The 17059-nt window shown below is 40.8% G+C and overlaps 1 protein-coding gene across 2 annotated transcripts in view; it reads left to right on the top strand.

Annotated features, from left to right (window-relative positions):
* Nucleotides 1-15964, top strand: part of AGPAT4 (1-acylglycerol-3-phosphate O-acyltransferase 4) — a 55008-nt gene extending 39044 nt beyond the window's left edge. For both annotated transcript variants that reach the window (XM_088666301.1, XM_060272800.2), the window contains exons 6-9: nt 3224-3326; nt 3557-3632; nt 5976-6174; nt 14628-15964. In XM_088666301.1, coding sequence (XP_088522427.1) covers nt 3224-3326; nt 3557-3632; nt 5976-6174; nt 14628-14713 — 464 coding nt within the window. In that variant the 3' untranslated portion in view covers nt 14714-15964. The remainder of the gene's footprint in view (nt 1-3223; nt 3327-3556; nt 3633-5975; nt 6175-14627) is intronic.
* Nucleotides 15965-17059: the final 1095 nt, after the last annotated feature.

Genomic DNA, 17059 nt, shown 5'->3' with positions numbered 1-17059 from the left:
CCACTAAATTAGACCAACAGTTTTTCTGCAAAGGCTTAATGTCAGTTCTGCTTACTCATGATAATTTACTCGTGATAATTTCAAAATAACGCTACTTCCAGGCCTGGCTCTAGGTAAGGTCCCGGTGGCGCGGGGCGCTGGGCCGGCAGGGGGGGCGCTTGTGGCAAAGCCGCGCTGCGAGGGCGGGGGCACCGGAGCGATCTCCGTGCCTCAGCGCCAGGGCACCCGACCTGCTTGAGACGGCCCTGGCTACTTCCCTTCCATCAAATCCCTCCTCCAAATGACTGCATTCTAACCATTGTATTTTGGCTTAATAACTGGAGATATGACTGCATATGAAGCTCCTTCATCCTTTCCTTTGCAGCTGGATCAAACAAGCCAGGAAGTCTTCCCTCAACCAGTTTCCCAAGTCAGGATATTAAATCATGGTTTGAGGTTGGCTCAATATTCTGGCTTGTTCTGAAGCTTGTTAACCATGGCCTCCCAGGTCAAATGAACCAGGAATTGTAGTTAACAGAAGGCTTCCTGGTTTAATTGCTCTTGCTAGGAGGGAGGAAAGAAAGAGTACCGTATGTTTGTTCATTGTGTGGGTTTTTTAAGCTGAGACATGATCATCCAAATGAACCCACGGTTCCCATGACTTTTTTCTCTAGACAGGATAGTTACCTGTGTTAACAGTGAGAAAGTTATGGACTACCTTTTTGGCTCAAAACAGTGTCAACTGTCAAGGGGATTAAAAAAATCTAAACTATTTGGGGGAGGTTAACATTTTGAATTTTGATAATTTTGCAAAATTGATATGTTTTAACTTACTCTTGGGTTTTCTTTTTGTGATTTGCATTGTAATGCAGATAGGTGAACCACAGTTCCCATCCACTCCAACAATCATGGTCAATGGCCATGGATGATGGGATTTGTTTTTCAGCAACATCCAGAAGCCCATAGGTTTCCCACAGACCTCATAGCCAACTGAAAAGAAGTTCCATAATCCTTTGCCCCTTCCTTCCCTTTTGTCCTAATTTCAGTTTGGTTGTCCCAAATCTTTTTTTGCTTGCTGGCACAAAGACACTGCATGAACTCTCCAGTTTACATTTCCTTGGTTTACGTGTTGTCCTTCAGCACAATATATGTGAGAAGCATTTCCCCAGCTAAATAGACTGCTGTTAGATGCCCTGACGTAATACCATATAGCGTTATAGAGCTTATTATCCATCGTTTCCTGACCTGTATGTTTCTTTTTTCTTTTTGTTTTTGCGATGTATATCTATTCAGATTTCAATTTCTTTCAGAGCTCTCTAATTTGTTTTCTTTTTTTAAAAAAATCATTTCAAAGGGAAGAGTTGCTTAGGGCCCTCTCCTGCCCTCATATTTATGCCATACAACTTCAAATGATTCAGTGGTTTTTGTTGGACAAGTAAAAGTAGGCCCATTTTGGGTTGTAACATCAGTTTAGGGAGGGATATGTGTGGTTTTGCATTATTCGATGTTTTTTTTAAAAAATATATACATACATTTTTGGTATACTGACTTATTTACAGTTGGTCCAAGAAAGATTGCTGTGAAAGGTAAATTACTCAAAATATTTAGGAGTTTGGCTGCTCCTGGTGAGAAAATATCAGCAATTTCCATCCTGAATGAAATGTTCAGCAAAAATCCAGATATTCAGAGTTGAAAGATCACTGACAAATAGGGCCATGGAGTGTGGTGCCAGAATGATATGAGCTGACTAGCTTAATTGTGGATCATTAGCTCTACTTAGTTTCAGCCAAACAAGGTCTACAGTTCTTTCCTTTCAGAGGACCATTTTAATTGGTGTATAAAGCTCTCTGCACTTTCCTTAGATCTCTAATTCAATTTGTCAGTTCATCTTGTATCGCGGACTTGCACGCTACTGTTGTAGCAGTTACTGGCTTACCCATCACTTCCAGAAAGTGAAAGCACAACCTCTAGAGGCCATTTTTCATCTTCATTTTACTCGCAGCAGTTTGGGTCTGCTGGATTTCTGGAGCTGCAGTCCTTTTTCCTACATTCACTCAGCCTTTGGAATGGGAGTGAGATTGTTAACTGACAGTGTGTTCTAAACAAGATGCCACCTTCTTTTCCTCCTATCTTCCGCCATTCTCCTAGGCAGCTGTATATGCCTGCAAAAGGGGACATGAGAAATAACAGGCTTCTTATTGCTAAAACAGTCTTTGAATTTGTTTGAAACGAACTGGAACATTGCCCGTCTTCTGACTCTGCAAGATTTTTGGACAACCAGATACTTTAACTGAAAACCAGCTATTTATTATTTCAGGTCTTTGTGCACCACTCAATCAGTACCTTTTATAATAGAACAAAACAATAAAAACATAATAAAACCAAACAGGAACCTGTACATCACCTTAAGATTTTAGCCGGCTGGAATTAGAGAGTCTGAGTGTAGCCAGGAGTAGGCCTGTCTGATCTCAGTTTGGCAGAAGTTCCACAGTTTTGAGTACTAAGTATATTGCAGGAGAAGGGAAGGGAAATCCCATGTTTTCCTAGGATGCTCTCATGGAATGCTCTTGCCTCACTCTGCGGGACAAGAACCTGGAAAACAGATAGGGGTGTGTGGGTGTGGTGCACCTTAGGAGCTTGTGTGTGTATGTGCATTTGTCAGTAAATAACTATCCACCTTTTGCCTCCCTTGGCTGGGTGTGTGCACCCTCAGGAGAGGGTTTTCAGGTGGTTGCATGTGTTGTGTTAGGCACCAAGCCTTTCTCCTGTCTTCAGCCATCTGCTACTGTAGACGTCACACCACACACCGGGTTGCCACTTCTTTAAAAGGTCTTGTGTGGCAGATCCAACATCCTGGAGAGCCGGGTGTTTGTCTGCTCCAGCCACACACACTGGTCAAGATATTACCATATGCCTTCCTACTTCTCTCACACTCATTTGCTCTGTGTAATTTGTGGTTCCAGATCTGTCCTTTTGACTTATTCAAGCTCTAATTTGTTTTATGATAGGCAGCTCACTTTCTTTCCTACCTCTGAGTGTCCTTCCCTATCAGTTGTTTATAGTATGTATTTTCAAAAAGTAAATACATAATAAACCACCATCTCTGCCTATAGAAAGTGATTATTTTCTACCGTTGGATGGAGGCAGGGTACTTGTAAGTGATGCTCACTGAGATAGCTCAGCAGTGCTAAAAATCAGTCTGTGGCAGCAATCATAGTGTGTGGTGTCTTCTCTTCCTCTGTAGTTTCAGCCGTGTATGATTCTACACTGAACTTTAGAAATAATGAGAATCCAACTTTGCTGGGAGTTTTAAATGGGAAAAAATACCAGGCAGATTTATATGTAAGGTAAGTATATACCCTTTGCTATTTCCTTCCTTAATGTACTTAACCCAAACAGTTGATTGTACAAGTTGTATCAGCTAATACATTTTGATGCACTCTTGAATCAATTGCATATGTCTTTAGATTGGAATTTGTAAACATTTACCCACTTCTAATTTAATAATTGTTGGTTTTAATTATATAGCAAATGCCAGCAAGCGGTTTTCTCTTTCTCTCTTGTTTATCCTTTGTAGGCGGATTCCATTAGAGGAAATCCCAGAAGATGAGCAGGAATGTTCTAAATGGCTTCACAAACTCTATCAAGAGAAGGTTGGTTTATTATTCAGCAGCTCTTAGAATGATAAAAGGCTCTACATGGATTTTCAGCCTCTTTGCAGACAGTCTCCTACAGTAGTGTGTTTCCTAATGCATTTTAAACAGCAGAAACTCCCTGCACCTGTATTGGTGTAGCCAGTTGCAAAAGGAAGACATGGCTCCTGCACCTTTAATGATGGAGAAGAAAGGATATCAGCAGCAAGCTACACCTGCTGAAATCCCCTCTCTTATACCACTATTAAAAGTTGGAGAAGCCCTGTTCTCTTTTGAATCTGGTCACCCTAATTTGTATTTAGAAATCAAGGAGGAGGCAAGGCAGGGGAGACATACACACCCTCCCCCCGTGCAACAGAGCATAAGTCTGCAGCTTTCTTCCTGCTACTAGGACTTTAATTATTGTGCTCTGCCGTGAACCATACACAATATAATGGCATGCAGTACCTTTTTAAAACAAACAAACAAACAAACAAACAAACAAACAACCTTTCCCCATTTCAAATCTACTATCCATTAGTTTGAATTAATCTGTATATTTGAACAATTGGCTGATAGTGCTTCAAGTTGATTAGATATTGTTAAGCTATTGTGCTACAAAGAGAGGAATTGTAACTCTGAATCCACTCAAGGCCCATCGAGTCCATCTTTTTTGTTTTCAAAAGAAGCCAGAATGCCTCTAGATCAGGCATCCCCAAACTTCGGCCCTCCAGATGTTTTGGACTACAATTCCCATCACCCCTGACCATTGGTCCTGTTAGCTAGGGATCATGGGAGTTGTAGGCCAAAACATCTGGAGGGCCGCAGTTTGGGGATGCCTGCTCTAGATGCTCACACGTCTAGAATGATGTGATGTTCTTCCCATGTAATTTGTCCCCGATACCTGGAAGATGAGACTTTATACTTGATTCTCAAATGTTTAACTCTCCCTGAATGTACAAATGAAGTCACATCTTCAAAATCCTCCATATTCCTTCCGTGCCTTTTTGGAAGGAGAAATACATACTTCTGGATTTTATTGATTTATATGCTTTATTAAGTGTTTTATAACACTTCCAACAACACAAAATGATAATAACTAGGAAGGAAGGGGTGGCTAGGTTCTTGCTCACATGATAAGGGGGGGGGAGCTGGCCTGAGGTTGCCCAGTGGAAGGTCTAAAAGCATGGAATATGTTCAAATTGTGATCACTGTAATGGATAGAAATAAATATGCAATGTATTTCACCGGTGGTATAATATATATATATATATATATATATATATATATATATATATATATATATATATAATCACTTTCTGGCAGGAAAAACCCCCACACTAAATAAATGGAAAAGACAAATTTCCTTGTGAAGCTGAATCTAATAAGAATGTATTATAAAGGTGCTGACAGACTTGATTAGATCTTTGGATTATATCTCATTTCTTTGCTTCATCAAAACCAATTTAGAAACGAGGAATTTCTCGTGGTTGGCAGCTAGAAATAACCCTCAGGCCTCTTATGTGTCTTTCCCAAAAATACATATTATCTAATCTGAATAAGCTAAAGTAACCTAAGCAGCAGAACTTCCCCAAATGGGTTGTTTTGTTCCCCAGAAACTTAAGCGCATAAATCAATTCCCAAATTATTAAAATTAGAAAGTGACACAAGGCTGCAATAGGTGAAGGATTTGTTTATGTGTACTATCCCCCCCCCAAAAAAAATGTTTACTGCTTGTTTTGTAGAGCAGCTAGAAACTAACTAGGCTGATGTTGCAAAATGTTACACCAAGATCAGTAAATATTCTTCTCTTTTGATTATAAATCTCTTGGAGATAAGGGCTCATTAAAACTGCAGAGTTGGTGACTGACAAACTAACAGCGGGGAACAGGCGAGCTTGTTTCCTCTGTGATATTCCTCCCCAATGTCCACCAAGAGATCAGAAGCAATCAAACCTTCTGCAGGAGCCACTTGGAATCCGAAGGATGGCTATGTGCACAAGAGGAGAAAATGTCTATGTATCTGTTCCTTGGCTTTTGCTGCTCACCACAGCAGTTTCTACAGCCCAGTAGGCAGCAGCGTTTAAAACTGCACAGTAGCTTGTTTGTTAGTGGGATCCATTTCAGAAAAAAGGGAATCCAAAGCTTAGGTCACATGTGTGGTTCTCGCCCTGTGCACATATCATTTCTTGAGTTCCTGCGCTAAGGTAGAAGTGAGTGACAGTGTGGCAAAAAATAGTTACTCAGGTGAACAAGGATATTTGCTATGCCTGGTTGGAGACTCGGAGGGGAACATGTATGTGCGGATGGGCATGCTCTGGGCCCCTTGACGTCTTCTCACTCTCTCCTCCTTTGCCCTAACCAGGATTCTTTTCAAGAGGAATACTATAGAACAGGAGCCTATCCTGGCACTCCCATAGTGCCACCCCGGCGGCTGTGGACTCTATTGAATTGGCTCTTCTGGGCCATATTGTTGCTGTATCCTTTGTTCAAGCTGTTCATCAACACGATCAGCAGCGGCTCTTCGCTGACTCTGGCAATGTTTGTCTTTGTTTTCATTGCAGGTGAGCTGTGGTTTGCAACCTTAAGGCTGCCTCTAAAAATAACATTTTGAGGAAACGGGTCCTTTTTCCATTCTGCCTTTAATTAATTTTCTTGAGCATTTGATCATCAATTAGATGTTTGCACGCACATTTAGGTCTGATGGGGTGGGGGAGGAATTTTGTGTACTGGTTGCCCCCAGTAGACCACTCTAGAGGCAGTGCTGGAATTCAGCTGAGTGACATTTTGCTGTGCTATCACTGAAGCTTAATCTTATTTCTCTCACTCTCTCTGAATTAATATTGCTTTTTAAAGCCTGCAGAACTCAACTGAAAAGTACCTGTGAGTAAAGACACTGAAGAACTTCTCATTTCTCTTCCAGTCAGGGAGCAAAATGGAAAAAAATGTACTGAAGCTAGCAAGTTTTCAAACGCACTTCTTTTCCAACAATGAACTGGGCTAATCTTGTCTCTTTCTTTCCTTTCTGTGATGGTCGCTTGATCTGTCCAAATAACCAATATATCAAACGTTTGGGCACATGACTTCAGCTCAGGGTCTCCACTTGACATTTCAATCCTGTCGGATAGTTAAGCTTCATATTTGCAAAAGAAAAGTAAGCTTTTAGAAAGGGCAATATGGGAAAAACGAATGTCAGGATTGTGCCTATTCTTTCGGAATTGAAGAGTCTCAGAATGCTGAGTCAGTCCGAAGACTGTTAGCAGATGCTCATTATCAGATTCTGAATTCTTGCAATTTTGTATTGAATTGTATTAGTCAGCTCTGGGTTTATCTACTAAACCCAACATCAAGATATCAAAACTCTGGTTTTGCGATTTCCGTGGAACAGTTACTAACCAGGTTACATATATCTGACAGGGATTAACAGATTGCAATAGAAGTGTCTTTTCTTCAGCAGCACAAATAATTTTGTAGAATAAAAAAATTCCTTCAGTAGCACCTTAAAGACCAACTAAGTTTTTATTTTGGTATGAGCTTTCGTGTGCATGCACACTTCTTCAGATACAGTGTATCTGAAGAAGTGTGCATGCACACGAAAGCTCATACCAAAATAAAAACTTAGTTGGTCTTTAAGGTGCTACTGAAGGAATTTTTTTATTTTACTTCGATCCAGACCAACACGGCTACCTACCTGTAACCAGAATTTTGTAGAATGTTTACTTAAAGGTACTTTGTGAATGGTGCAGCAGCCTCTTAAAATAGAGACTGTGTTGTAGCCAGTACCCACCAAGTCTGCAGCGTATAGTGAACAGGCTTCCTCATTCTGCACCACACCACTCCAGAATATTTGCACATGAAACTTGGTTCAATTTTGTCAAACCAGAGGTTTCAGGACTGAAGAGCACCATGTCTTTCTATGATAATGTGTTCAGGTAAGCCACCCAGCATAATTCAAAAGCATCTTGTGCGAAATCGGAGAATGTTTTCTCTTGCCTGTAATGAATTCTCTTTTTCAAGCTACCTTTCTCCCCTTCTCACATTCTCTTGGTGTCCTGATCCAATCAGCATATGCAGTATCTGGCATTCTCAGCATCTAACAGAAGAAAATAGTTGGTATTCTGTATTAAATCAGAGTAGTAGTACTGCAATGTCCTGGGTATGACTGAGATGACTCTGAAGCTTCTTCGTGTTGCTGTTGTTGTTATATATTTCTTTATATCCCACCTTTTCCCCTAATGGGACTTCTTGCTGGCTAGTCAGTGTATGAAGACCATGCTCTGTTTTGTGCTTGTGCAACTATGTAAAGTTCAGATATGACTCGTATGGCTTATCGACTAAACCCAGAGTTCATCTAGAATCTAGAGCTCTTGTTAACAGTATCAGTCATATTACGCAACTTGACTGGATTAACAGATTCAAAAACCAAGTGTAATGTAATATTTTTGGACTAGCGGAATACAGTGAGGAAGGGTTCGTCCTGTCTTTAACCATATAGTCTGGGCTTTAGAAGGCTGCAATGTAAACTATATCTTTCATAGTTTACACACAACTGAAACAAGTGGCACCAGAGCAGCCCAAATTATGTGCCAGCTGCATACATGAAGCAGTCTCACTTTGCTCATAAAGTGTGTGGTGAGAGAACTTTGCAGCAAACAGGGATATTGGCTACTGGAAAGCCATTCTCAAGCCTATCTTGCAATCGTAGCACATAGAAACATCCTTTTTAAAAAAAAAGGGGGGGGGGAGAAACACCTGATACCAGTTGTGGGTCTTACACAGAATATATACACCCGTACTTTTAATTGCAGGTGCATGGATTGTGTGCTTTCTTCCTTACAAAAGCCTTCAAAATTGGCCCCAGTATTAACAGTTAGGACATAGAAAAATCAGAGGGGCAGGTAGAAGTTGCTGCCTAAGACAGTGCAGAGGAACAGGGTGGAGAGACTTGCTGCTAGTCAGAGATGTGGCTGGGCACTATTTCTCCCCTGTCTGGATTGCACTGGTTGTGGTGATGGCAAATCATCTGCTGCAAGCAGAAAATGCAGCTTTGCACACTGTATGCTCAGCCCACGATTGGATAACCAGGCAGTGTGGTATCCTGACACGTGCTTACGGAAAGCAATTTGGAGGATCCATTCAGTTAGCACAAGTGTGGTCTTATCTGACTAAAAAGGGAAAGAACATTCAGGCAGGCCAGTGAATCAACCCCATGTAGTATAAAGGGGACTCATTTTATATGGAGGGCTGTTTTGGTGGCATGATTGTCATAATGACAGCAATAATTATAACCAAAGGTTTCACCTTTTCCCCCCTTTTGAGATGGAAGCATCTCTTGTTATTTGTTGATTTTTACTCTTTTTATGTTTTTATTCAAGAATGCATCCACAGTGGGTGGGTTTTTATTTTTATTTTTTCAGGCTCCCAACAGTATTATGGATAGCCCAGTTGGTAGAGCATGAGACTCTTAATCTCAGGCTGAAGGGTTCGAGCCCTATACTGGGCAAGAATATTGCTGCCTTTTAGAGGGACCCTCATGGTCCCTTCCAACTTTACAAGTCTGTGATTCTATGACAGCTTAGATCCCAGATGCTCAGTGCCAGAAAGGGGCTATGTTGGGTTTTTAAGGTGGGTTCAATATGATGCTTTTGAATATTTAATGCTAAGAACATTTGAGAAGTTGTGGAATGTTTCCAGCCCATAAATTTTACAGGCAAGAGAATTAGCTGATAATAAAAACAGCCTTGGGAAACAATGAGGTCTAATGTTGCATGACCAGTTATTATATGGCTTAGTGTGATGATGGTGGAGGCCACATTGATTGATTTTTGTAGTGGAAAAGGATATTCAGAATGTTCTTCAGGTTGTAATCATAATTCTGTGCAGATTGTAAGATTAAGGTTTTAAATGGAGAATGCTCTAAGGTTTTAAAGACTTCGATCTGCAGTAGATTACACCTAAACTATGCAAGAATTTGCTAGCTGGGCAATTACAAAAAGGAAATGTTTGTAGTTACTCATGTTGCATGTACTGCTGCATGTTGATTATCTGAAACTGACTTGAAAGTGTTGCCTGTTTAACTTTCAAGGCACTGTAAATTTTAATCACTGCGTCTTAATAACAAACTAGACAGAAATCCACATGGCTATATTAAATGTTAACCCGAAACTGCAAATGGGAGACTCTGTTGTATAATGTGAGAGGTTGTCACACGTTTCAAATACCCTGTAGTGAGAATGACGTGAAAATTTCATGACAGAGCAGATTGTCGCCAATTATATGTTTTAAGTACTATTTGTTACTAGTGAGCGGAGATTGCATAGACGAGATGTAAAAGTAGACGGTTACCTTTTGATTCTGGGAACGTAACCAGGTTATGTATATAACAGTAGATACCCAACCTTGGTCCTAAAGCCTTCCCCTAATCCACCGCAGTGCATACAGTCAAGCCCATTGATTAGAAAACTTTGCTGGGTTGTGGATTTTAATGAAAGTAGCTCCTACAAGAGGGATTCTCAAATGTCTCTATGCCGCACATTACTCTGGATTGATTTTAATTTGAATTAAAAATAATTTTATTTTCTCTAATCACAATTTTTCTCTTTTCTTCATGGTTCCTAGAATTACCAATTTTGTTATTTTCTTCTGTACGTGGGAAACACTGGGAAAGCCATGATAACGACCCAATATTATTTATTTAATTTTAAATACAACAGTGTTTTTTTTAAATTAAAAAAAGGGGGGAGGTCTAGTATATCATTATAGTGCTTATTAACAGTTAATTGCATTTTTTTTTACCGTACTGTATTTTGTATAAATGAGTTCCAAATTTCATTATACTTGTCCATGCAAAGTCTTAATGATCCATGTTAAAAATCAAACTTCTCCTTCTTCCCAAAGTGAAGGGCATTCCCGCTCAAATCTTAAGGAGTGATACCAAGCTGAATAGGAAATGTCTGAGGGTATGTAGCACCAGGCTAGTGTAACACATGCCTGGACTTTACATTAGTCCTGCTTCTGTTTTGTTCCAGTCTTATATCCCTGTTTTATCCGGCTATGTAGTGGAATGGTGGCAGCTCCCTGGAGTGAGGGAAGCTGGTTAGCTGGTCCTGTCTTTCTGAGAAGCCAAAGTAGCTCTCTCAATGGCAAATATGTTGGGTCACCCAGCTCTCTCTGCTACCATGAGAAACCACATAAGCTCCACTAGATGGTATGACAGCAGGAGGGAAGCAGGGGATTTAGGGTACAATGTAAAATAGGGCTGAAGAACCTGTGGCCCATCCAATATTGGATTCCAGGTCCCATCAGTCACAGCCAGAACGGCTAGTGTTCAAGGATGCGAGTCCAACATTTGCAGGGCCTCATCTTCCCCATTCCTGATAAAAGAGGTGGACCAATTAAATGCATTTTATTTCCACAAGGCTTTGACAGGATCTCCTGCTTAATAGTAAACATGTTGCAGAGAAAGTTGCAAGAAGAAGCCATCTGGTGGCCAGCTCAGGAATAGCCTATGAATTGGGTTGTGTGTGCTTCTAGTTTCCAGAAATGCTTCTTCTTTGCAGTGAAGACTTCCTCTAATATCATGCACTCCGCCAATCGGCGACTGGGTATTTCCAGCCATTCAGTGTCCACAGTGGAGTGCTGAATGTCAAAAGCATAATATTGGGTTTTAGATCAGGCATTATTGACTACGGGGGTCTTTAGGTCTGTGCCAATCCCTGAATTTGCTGGTGGACCCTTTTGTGGAGGGGGTAGGGTTTTCTCCCCCTTCTGCTTACTTACTGCTAAAGGAATAGCCATGTGTGTTTACAGTTCATGCTAAGTCTCGATCCAGGTAAAGTTTGTAATTACCAAATCCCCCTGAAACCGGTGGAACAAGTTACAATTTAAAATAAACCCGATTGAAAACAATGTGGGTTGGATCCCACCAAGTTTGGCTCAGAGTAGGCCAGCTGAACTTGATTACCCAAGTTAGTAATGGCCATTAATTTCAAAGGGTCAGCTCTGTCTTACAATGGGAACTGCCTTGTGAATTCCGATTCACTTTAGCTGGATTGTGGCCTCCCTGCCTCAGCCATCTCTGTCCGAAAATGCCCAGGCAGGTGGAGGGAAGAAAGGAGACTCTGGATAAGGTTTCATTTTCTTCCCTACCTTTTGGGACCTACCCCCCATGTCATTCTTCTGGTTACTTATTAACACTTTCCCCTCTTCCTTCCATGTCTGGTACCTGAAATATTTGGTTTTTAGCCAAAGCAAGAGAGAGGCTGGGTATTTGATTCTGTAGCTTATTGGGTAGCTAGCAGTCCTTAGGTGGATCTTCCCCTGAGCCATTTCTCCTAAGTAGCACAGCTCCTTTCAGCAATGTCAGCCTTTATAGAATGTGTTTTTATAAGAGCATGAACATGTGCCTTTGAATTGTGCATGTGTCTGTGTGCATGGATGCGTCTGTGCCTTTCTTTCTTTCTTTCTTTCTTTCTTTCTTTCTTTCTTTCTTTCTTTCTTTCTTTCTTTTCTTTTCTTTCTTTCTTTCTTTCTTTCTTTCTTTCTTTCTTTCTTTCTTTCTTTCTTTCTTTCTTTCTTTCTTTCTTTCTTTCTTTCTTTCTTTCTTTCTTTCTTTCTTTCTCTTCCCTCCTTGTTTCTAGGACCCTGCTAGGTGACTATTGGTTAAAGACCTTGGAGGAGGCTTGAAGCTAGTAAGTGAAATTGCTTGAGCTTATCCAGTAGCCAAGACTCTCCAAGGGATACTAGCATGATGTGATGGAGGTGGGGTTGGATACTGTGGTGGCTGAACATGTGCTTTCATTCATCTTCTCCACTAAGCTGCTGCCGGAAATCCAATACATTTTTTAAAAAATATATATCGGTAACTGAGGTTCCTGTTAAAAGCATCCAAGAGCATAACTTCTTCCTAATTTGCTTTGTTTCCTCTTTATATTGAAAGGTGACTTCATTTATTAACTTGATACCCTAGGGATGGCATATGGGCAAGTTTCTTAATTAGAGGGAAACAGTGACATACTGCAAACTGCCCCATATCCAGTGTAGCTGAAGAAAGAACAGCCTGAAAAGGCCTGAACATGTCTCAGTGTGGAAACTAGACTAGAGGCACTTCAGGGTCTGCCGCAGCAATTATCATGGCCAATTGCATGGGAATTCACTGAGAACAAAAATTCGGCAACGCCAGTAACTTATGGTTAGATTGTGCCTTTGCAGAATAGCATATAGAAGAGGTTATGTTCCTACTATTATGCCGTGGTGGGGACTGGGAATGCCAGGGGGCAATTTGCATTCCTGTCCAGTTCAGAGTGCCAAACTGTAGGTTTCTTGCATCCACTGACCCTGTAGACTACTGAGTAGCTGGGCAGGATTTTAATTGTGCTTACTGTAACAGGAGTATGCTAATTTAGGGAAGTATTTTTTGAATTAAGAGTAATTCATGGAGGATAATGCTCTCCATGGCTCCACGGTTGGAGGTGGTATGCTTCTGAACACCAGTTGCTTGAAAACACAGGTGTGCGCTGTCTCACTCATGGCCTGCTAATGGGTTGCCATAGGCATCATGTTGGCCTTTGTGAGAACAGGATGCTGGACTAGATAGGCCATTGACCTTGAAACTTGCTTACGTTCTCCTTGCTGGGTTTTAATATTTGATTATGACCTGTCTTCCTAAGGATGTTGTTTTAGAGATTGAGGTGCATGATGCAGTTGAAAATAGTGATGCAAAGTTCCCTTTGGTTTCAGTGGGAGAAAGGCATATAGTAGAATCTCTTCCACATAAACCAAAGTGCTTGGTTTTGCCTTGATTGTGCTCTAGATTTATTAACTCTTCAACTTTTGTAGCCATGGGTGCAAGTTTTCAAAAATCACCACGCAAGGACTACTTAGCTGGATTCCTAATGTGTCACAAACTGACTTGTCAAAGTGGGATTCTTGAGAGCCCACTGCTATAGCCCTGAGCAGCAGCAGTTTGTTTGGGAATATATTGCTTAATTGCCAGGATCTCAGTGGCCTTTTTATAAATATGGAACACCAACAGCCACTTTCCATTTAAAATTCATACCAGTAGGTGAAGAAAACTGCCACATTGTATGTGAGCCTGTCTGGCACACATGTTGTCTTAAGGTTTGCATGCCCCTTGTGGAATTATTTGTACAAGCCAAATGTATTTTCTGCTTGCAGTTCTTATGCTCACAGGTGTAACTTAACTTGATCATCCATCTATTTGTGTCCTTGGAAAACTATATGAGGTAGATGTGATTTTCTAAAAGTACAGACTGGATCTGTAAGTTGTTGTCTCCACTTTTCATAGTTGGATACCTTTGGTGGCTAGTCCTTTGCTCTTGAGAGCTAGTTATGGTGACATGTCACGAAGTCCATACAATCAGAGTTGCTGGACAATCATGTAATCTGGCAGATTCCAGTTAAAGAGTTCTCTCTATTTCTTAGCCTATGCTGGCTTTTTGAGGAAAAAGTTGTGACTGAATGTAGCCTTACTGGTATATGCACATAACTGCTTAAGGATTTTACAGCTGAACAGCAAAACATTGTGGTGTCCAAAAAAAATTGAGAGTTGTTTACGGGCTCATCATGCTGGCCTATCTGGGTTCCATTTACTGAAGGGGGAAACTATACTTTTCTCTTTTAAGAAAGTGCCTTATAGAAATGTCATTATTTGTACAAAGGTACCTGCATGCAGACTGAAATTCAGTTGGCACTACTCCTGCAAGTTACAATAATAAAATGTTAACACCTAGAACTTAAAACAGTTAACTTGTGTGCTTAGCAGACGGCATATGCATGAATTATTGTGAACTAGTGCTAGGCTGAGACATTCCTGTTCATCCACCAACATGTTGGCTGCTGGCAGAGTTGCACTTCTGCTGTCGTCATGTTTTGGCCTATTAGGCAGTTGTACGACTTAGGATTAAAATGTTTGGTTTTTCTCATATCCCAAATTGTCAGTGGTGCTCACTCTTGACGGGTGATTAATGAAACTACCCTATTCTCCTTCTTATTTCAGCTACTGTTGGTAGTCGATGGATGATAGGAGTTACGGAAATAAACAAAGGCTCGACTTACGGCAACCACGGTCACAAGGACAAATGAAAGTGAAAACTCCAGAGACTGCTTCATACCCAAAGGGAACATGCACATCTCCTGTGGACTGCAGTCTATCATTCTCCTTCAAATCTACGGAGCCGAATGCAGTGAGATGGCCATGAATTCATTCTCTTTGCCCCTTATTCCTCCCACTCGCAGGGGATATTGGTTCATAGTCTGCACATTGTTTTCAAATTTTCCCCTATTCAAATTAAGGAAAATAAAATATGCAATGACAGTGTAGCAAGCATCTGAAGGAATTGATGATCGGTTTCTTCTTCCTTCTTCCCCATAATCTTTAGCGGATTAACACTGTCAATCCGTTTTATAAGAAAGTGAAATTTATTTTCTCCAGAAGAACCTAAGGAAACCTATCATGACTAATAGCCATTGAGAAGCCTTATCACCCATGAATTTGTTCAATCCCTTTTACAAACTCTCTGAAGTTAGCCATCACACATTGAGGCAGCAAGTTTCATTGTTTAATGATGTGCTGTGCGACATTCTCCCTTTCGTCTGTCTTTAATTTCTTACCATCTAGTTTCATTGGATGACCCTGAAGTCTAGTACAGTGGAACCTCGGTTTTATGAACACCTCGGTTTACGAATTTTCAGTTTATGAACGCCGCGGACCCGTCTGGAACGGATTAATGCATTTCCATTACTTTCAATGGGAAAGTTCGCTTCAGTTTATGAACGCTTCAGTTTATGAACAGACTTCCGGAACCAATTGTGTTCATAAACCGAGGTACCACTGTATCATGAGGAAGACAAAAATTTCCACACCAGGCGTACTTTTTCTACACCATAATTTTGTCTCTCCTCCTTGATTTTTCCCTAAATAACCTCCAATGTTGACCTTACTTCAGCTCCCTGATAATTTCAGTTGCCCTTTTTGTGTGTTTTACAGCTCTACAGTGTACTTTTTAAGCTGCAGTGACCAGAAATGTGCACAGCATTCCAAGTTTGGCAATATATATTTCTATAAGGAAGTTTTATTCTCAGCCCTCTATGCCCTTTCACAGCAGTTGGGTACATGGCTGTCTTTTATTGGGCTGTCCACCTTCCCAGTTACTGTCAAATTTGACCCCAGCACTGTACATGGAAAGTTAGCGTTGGGGACAGAAACTTTTTACAGTTAATTTTATTGCTCATTCACCTCTTTCAGAACTCTCTGCAGTTCCTTTTGGTTTTTAACCACTCTGAATAATTAAGGTCATATCATAAACTCTGACACACCACTGCTCATCCCTATGGAAAAGTATAAAAAAAAACCCACCACCCACTCCAATACAGATATTACCGGGGACCTGTTTACATCCCTCCACTATGAGGCTCTGCTTCCTGTCACTTAACCAGTTACTGATCCATGAGATCTTACCTGCTCCTTTGCCGTTATTTCTAAGTTGGTTCAGAGCTTTTGGTGAGGGACTTAATCAGAAGCATTTTGAAAGTCCACATGCCTTGTTCACATTCAAATTAAGGGATAGTGAGACAGGACTTGTCTTCTGAAGGGCTGTGTTTAGCAAGGATTGTTGTTCTGTAGATAAAGTTGCCCTGGAACAGGCATTACATTAAGTGGTCTGTAATTTCTTGGGCCCCTTTTTAAAAAATGGTGTTACACGGACTGCTTGGATGTTGATACTTCTGGTAGTGGGGCTCAGCACTTCATCTGCTGACAGCTCCCAAGATGCTTGGAGCTTTCAAGCTTGCCTTACTTTTCTACTCTTGCCTAGCTTTTCCCTGCTTCTGTTTCCAGTTTTAGATTAGGAAAGCCCTGTCGAAACATGGTAGTTCCTGTTTGGAAGTGGCAAATTTCCCTTCACCAAAGGATGTCGTGTTCTGAGCAACTTTTGCCCCAAATTTCACTGTACAATTCATGCAGGGACAGAGAAGGTAACTTGTGCTAGAATGAATGAAACTGGCTGACATCACTTGTTGTAGAAGGATCTGTTCCATTAGAGAGGAACCTCAAGATTTTGTGGGTGATGTCTTAGTGTAGTTTGGCTGTTGCCACAGTAGCTATGCAGTCAATATATAAATGTACCATGTCATCAGCAAAATGGACAAGTGTTGAAGAATTGGCTGATGCAAGCTATTAGAAAGACTGCTGTTCGGTAAATGCTGAATGTGTTTACATTCATTGTGTGTAAGTCTGCAAAGATTGGTGGGTTGTACAATGACATTGCCAGTGCCTTTATAAATTGTGTGGGAAGGTGAGGGTTGGAAGTGCAGGTATCATAGGCACCATATGAAGAGAAGCTGCACCTGCTTTTAACGAGTATAATAAGACTCATTTTGAGTTAAAAGCTGGTAATTTTTAACTGTGTATCATAGGACAGGAATCTTTAC

This window comes from Zootoca vivipara, chromosome 3, assembly GCF_965207765.1.
Source record: "Zootoca vivipara chromosome 3, rZooViv2.hap1.1, whole genome shotgun sequence".
Taxonomy (NCBI): Eukaryota; Metazoa; Chordata; class Lepidosauria; order Squamata; family Lacertidae; genus Zootoca; species Zootoca vivipara.
Note: the sequence above shows the minus strand (reverse complement) of the source record. Positions and strands in the feature narration are given on the sequence as shown.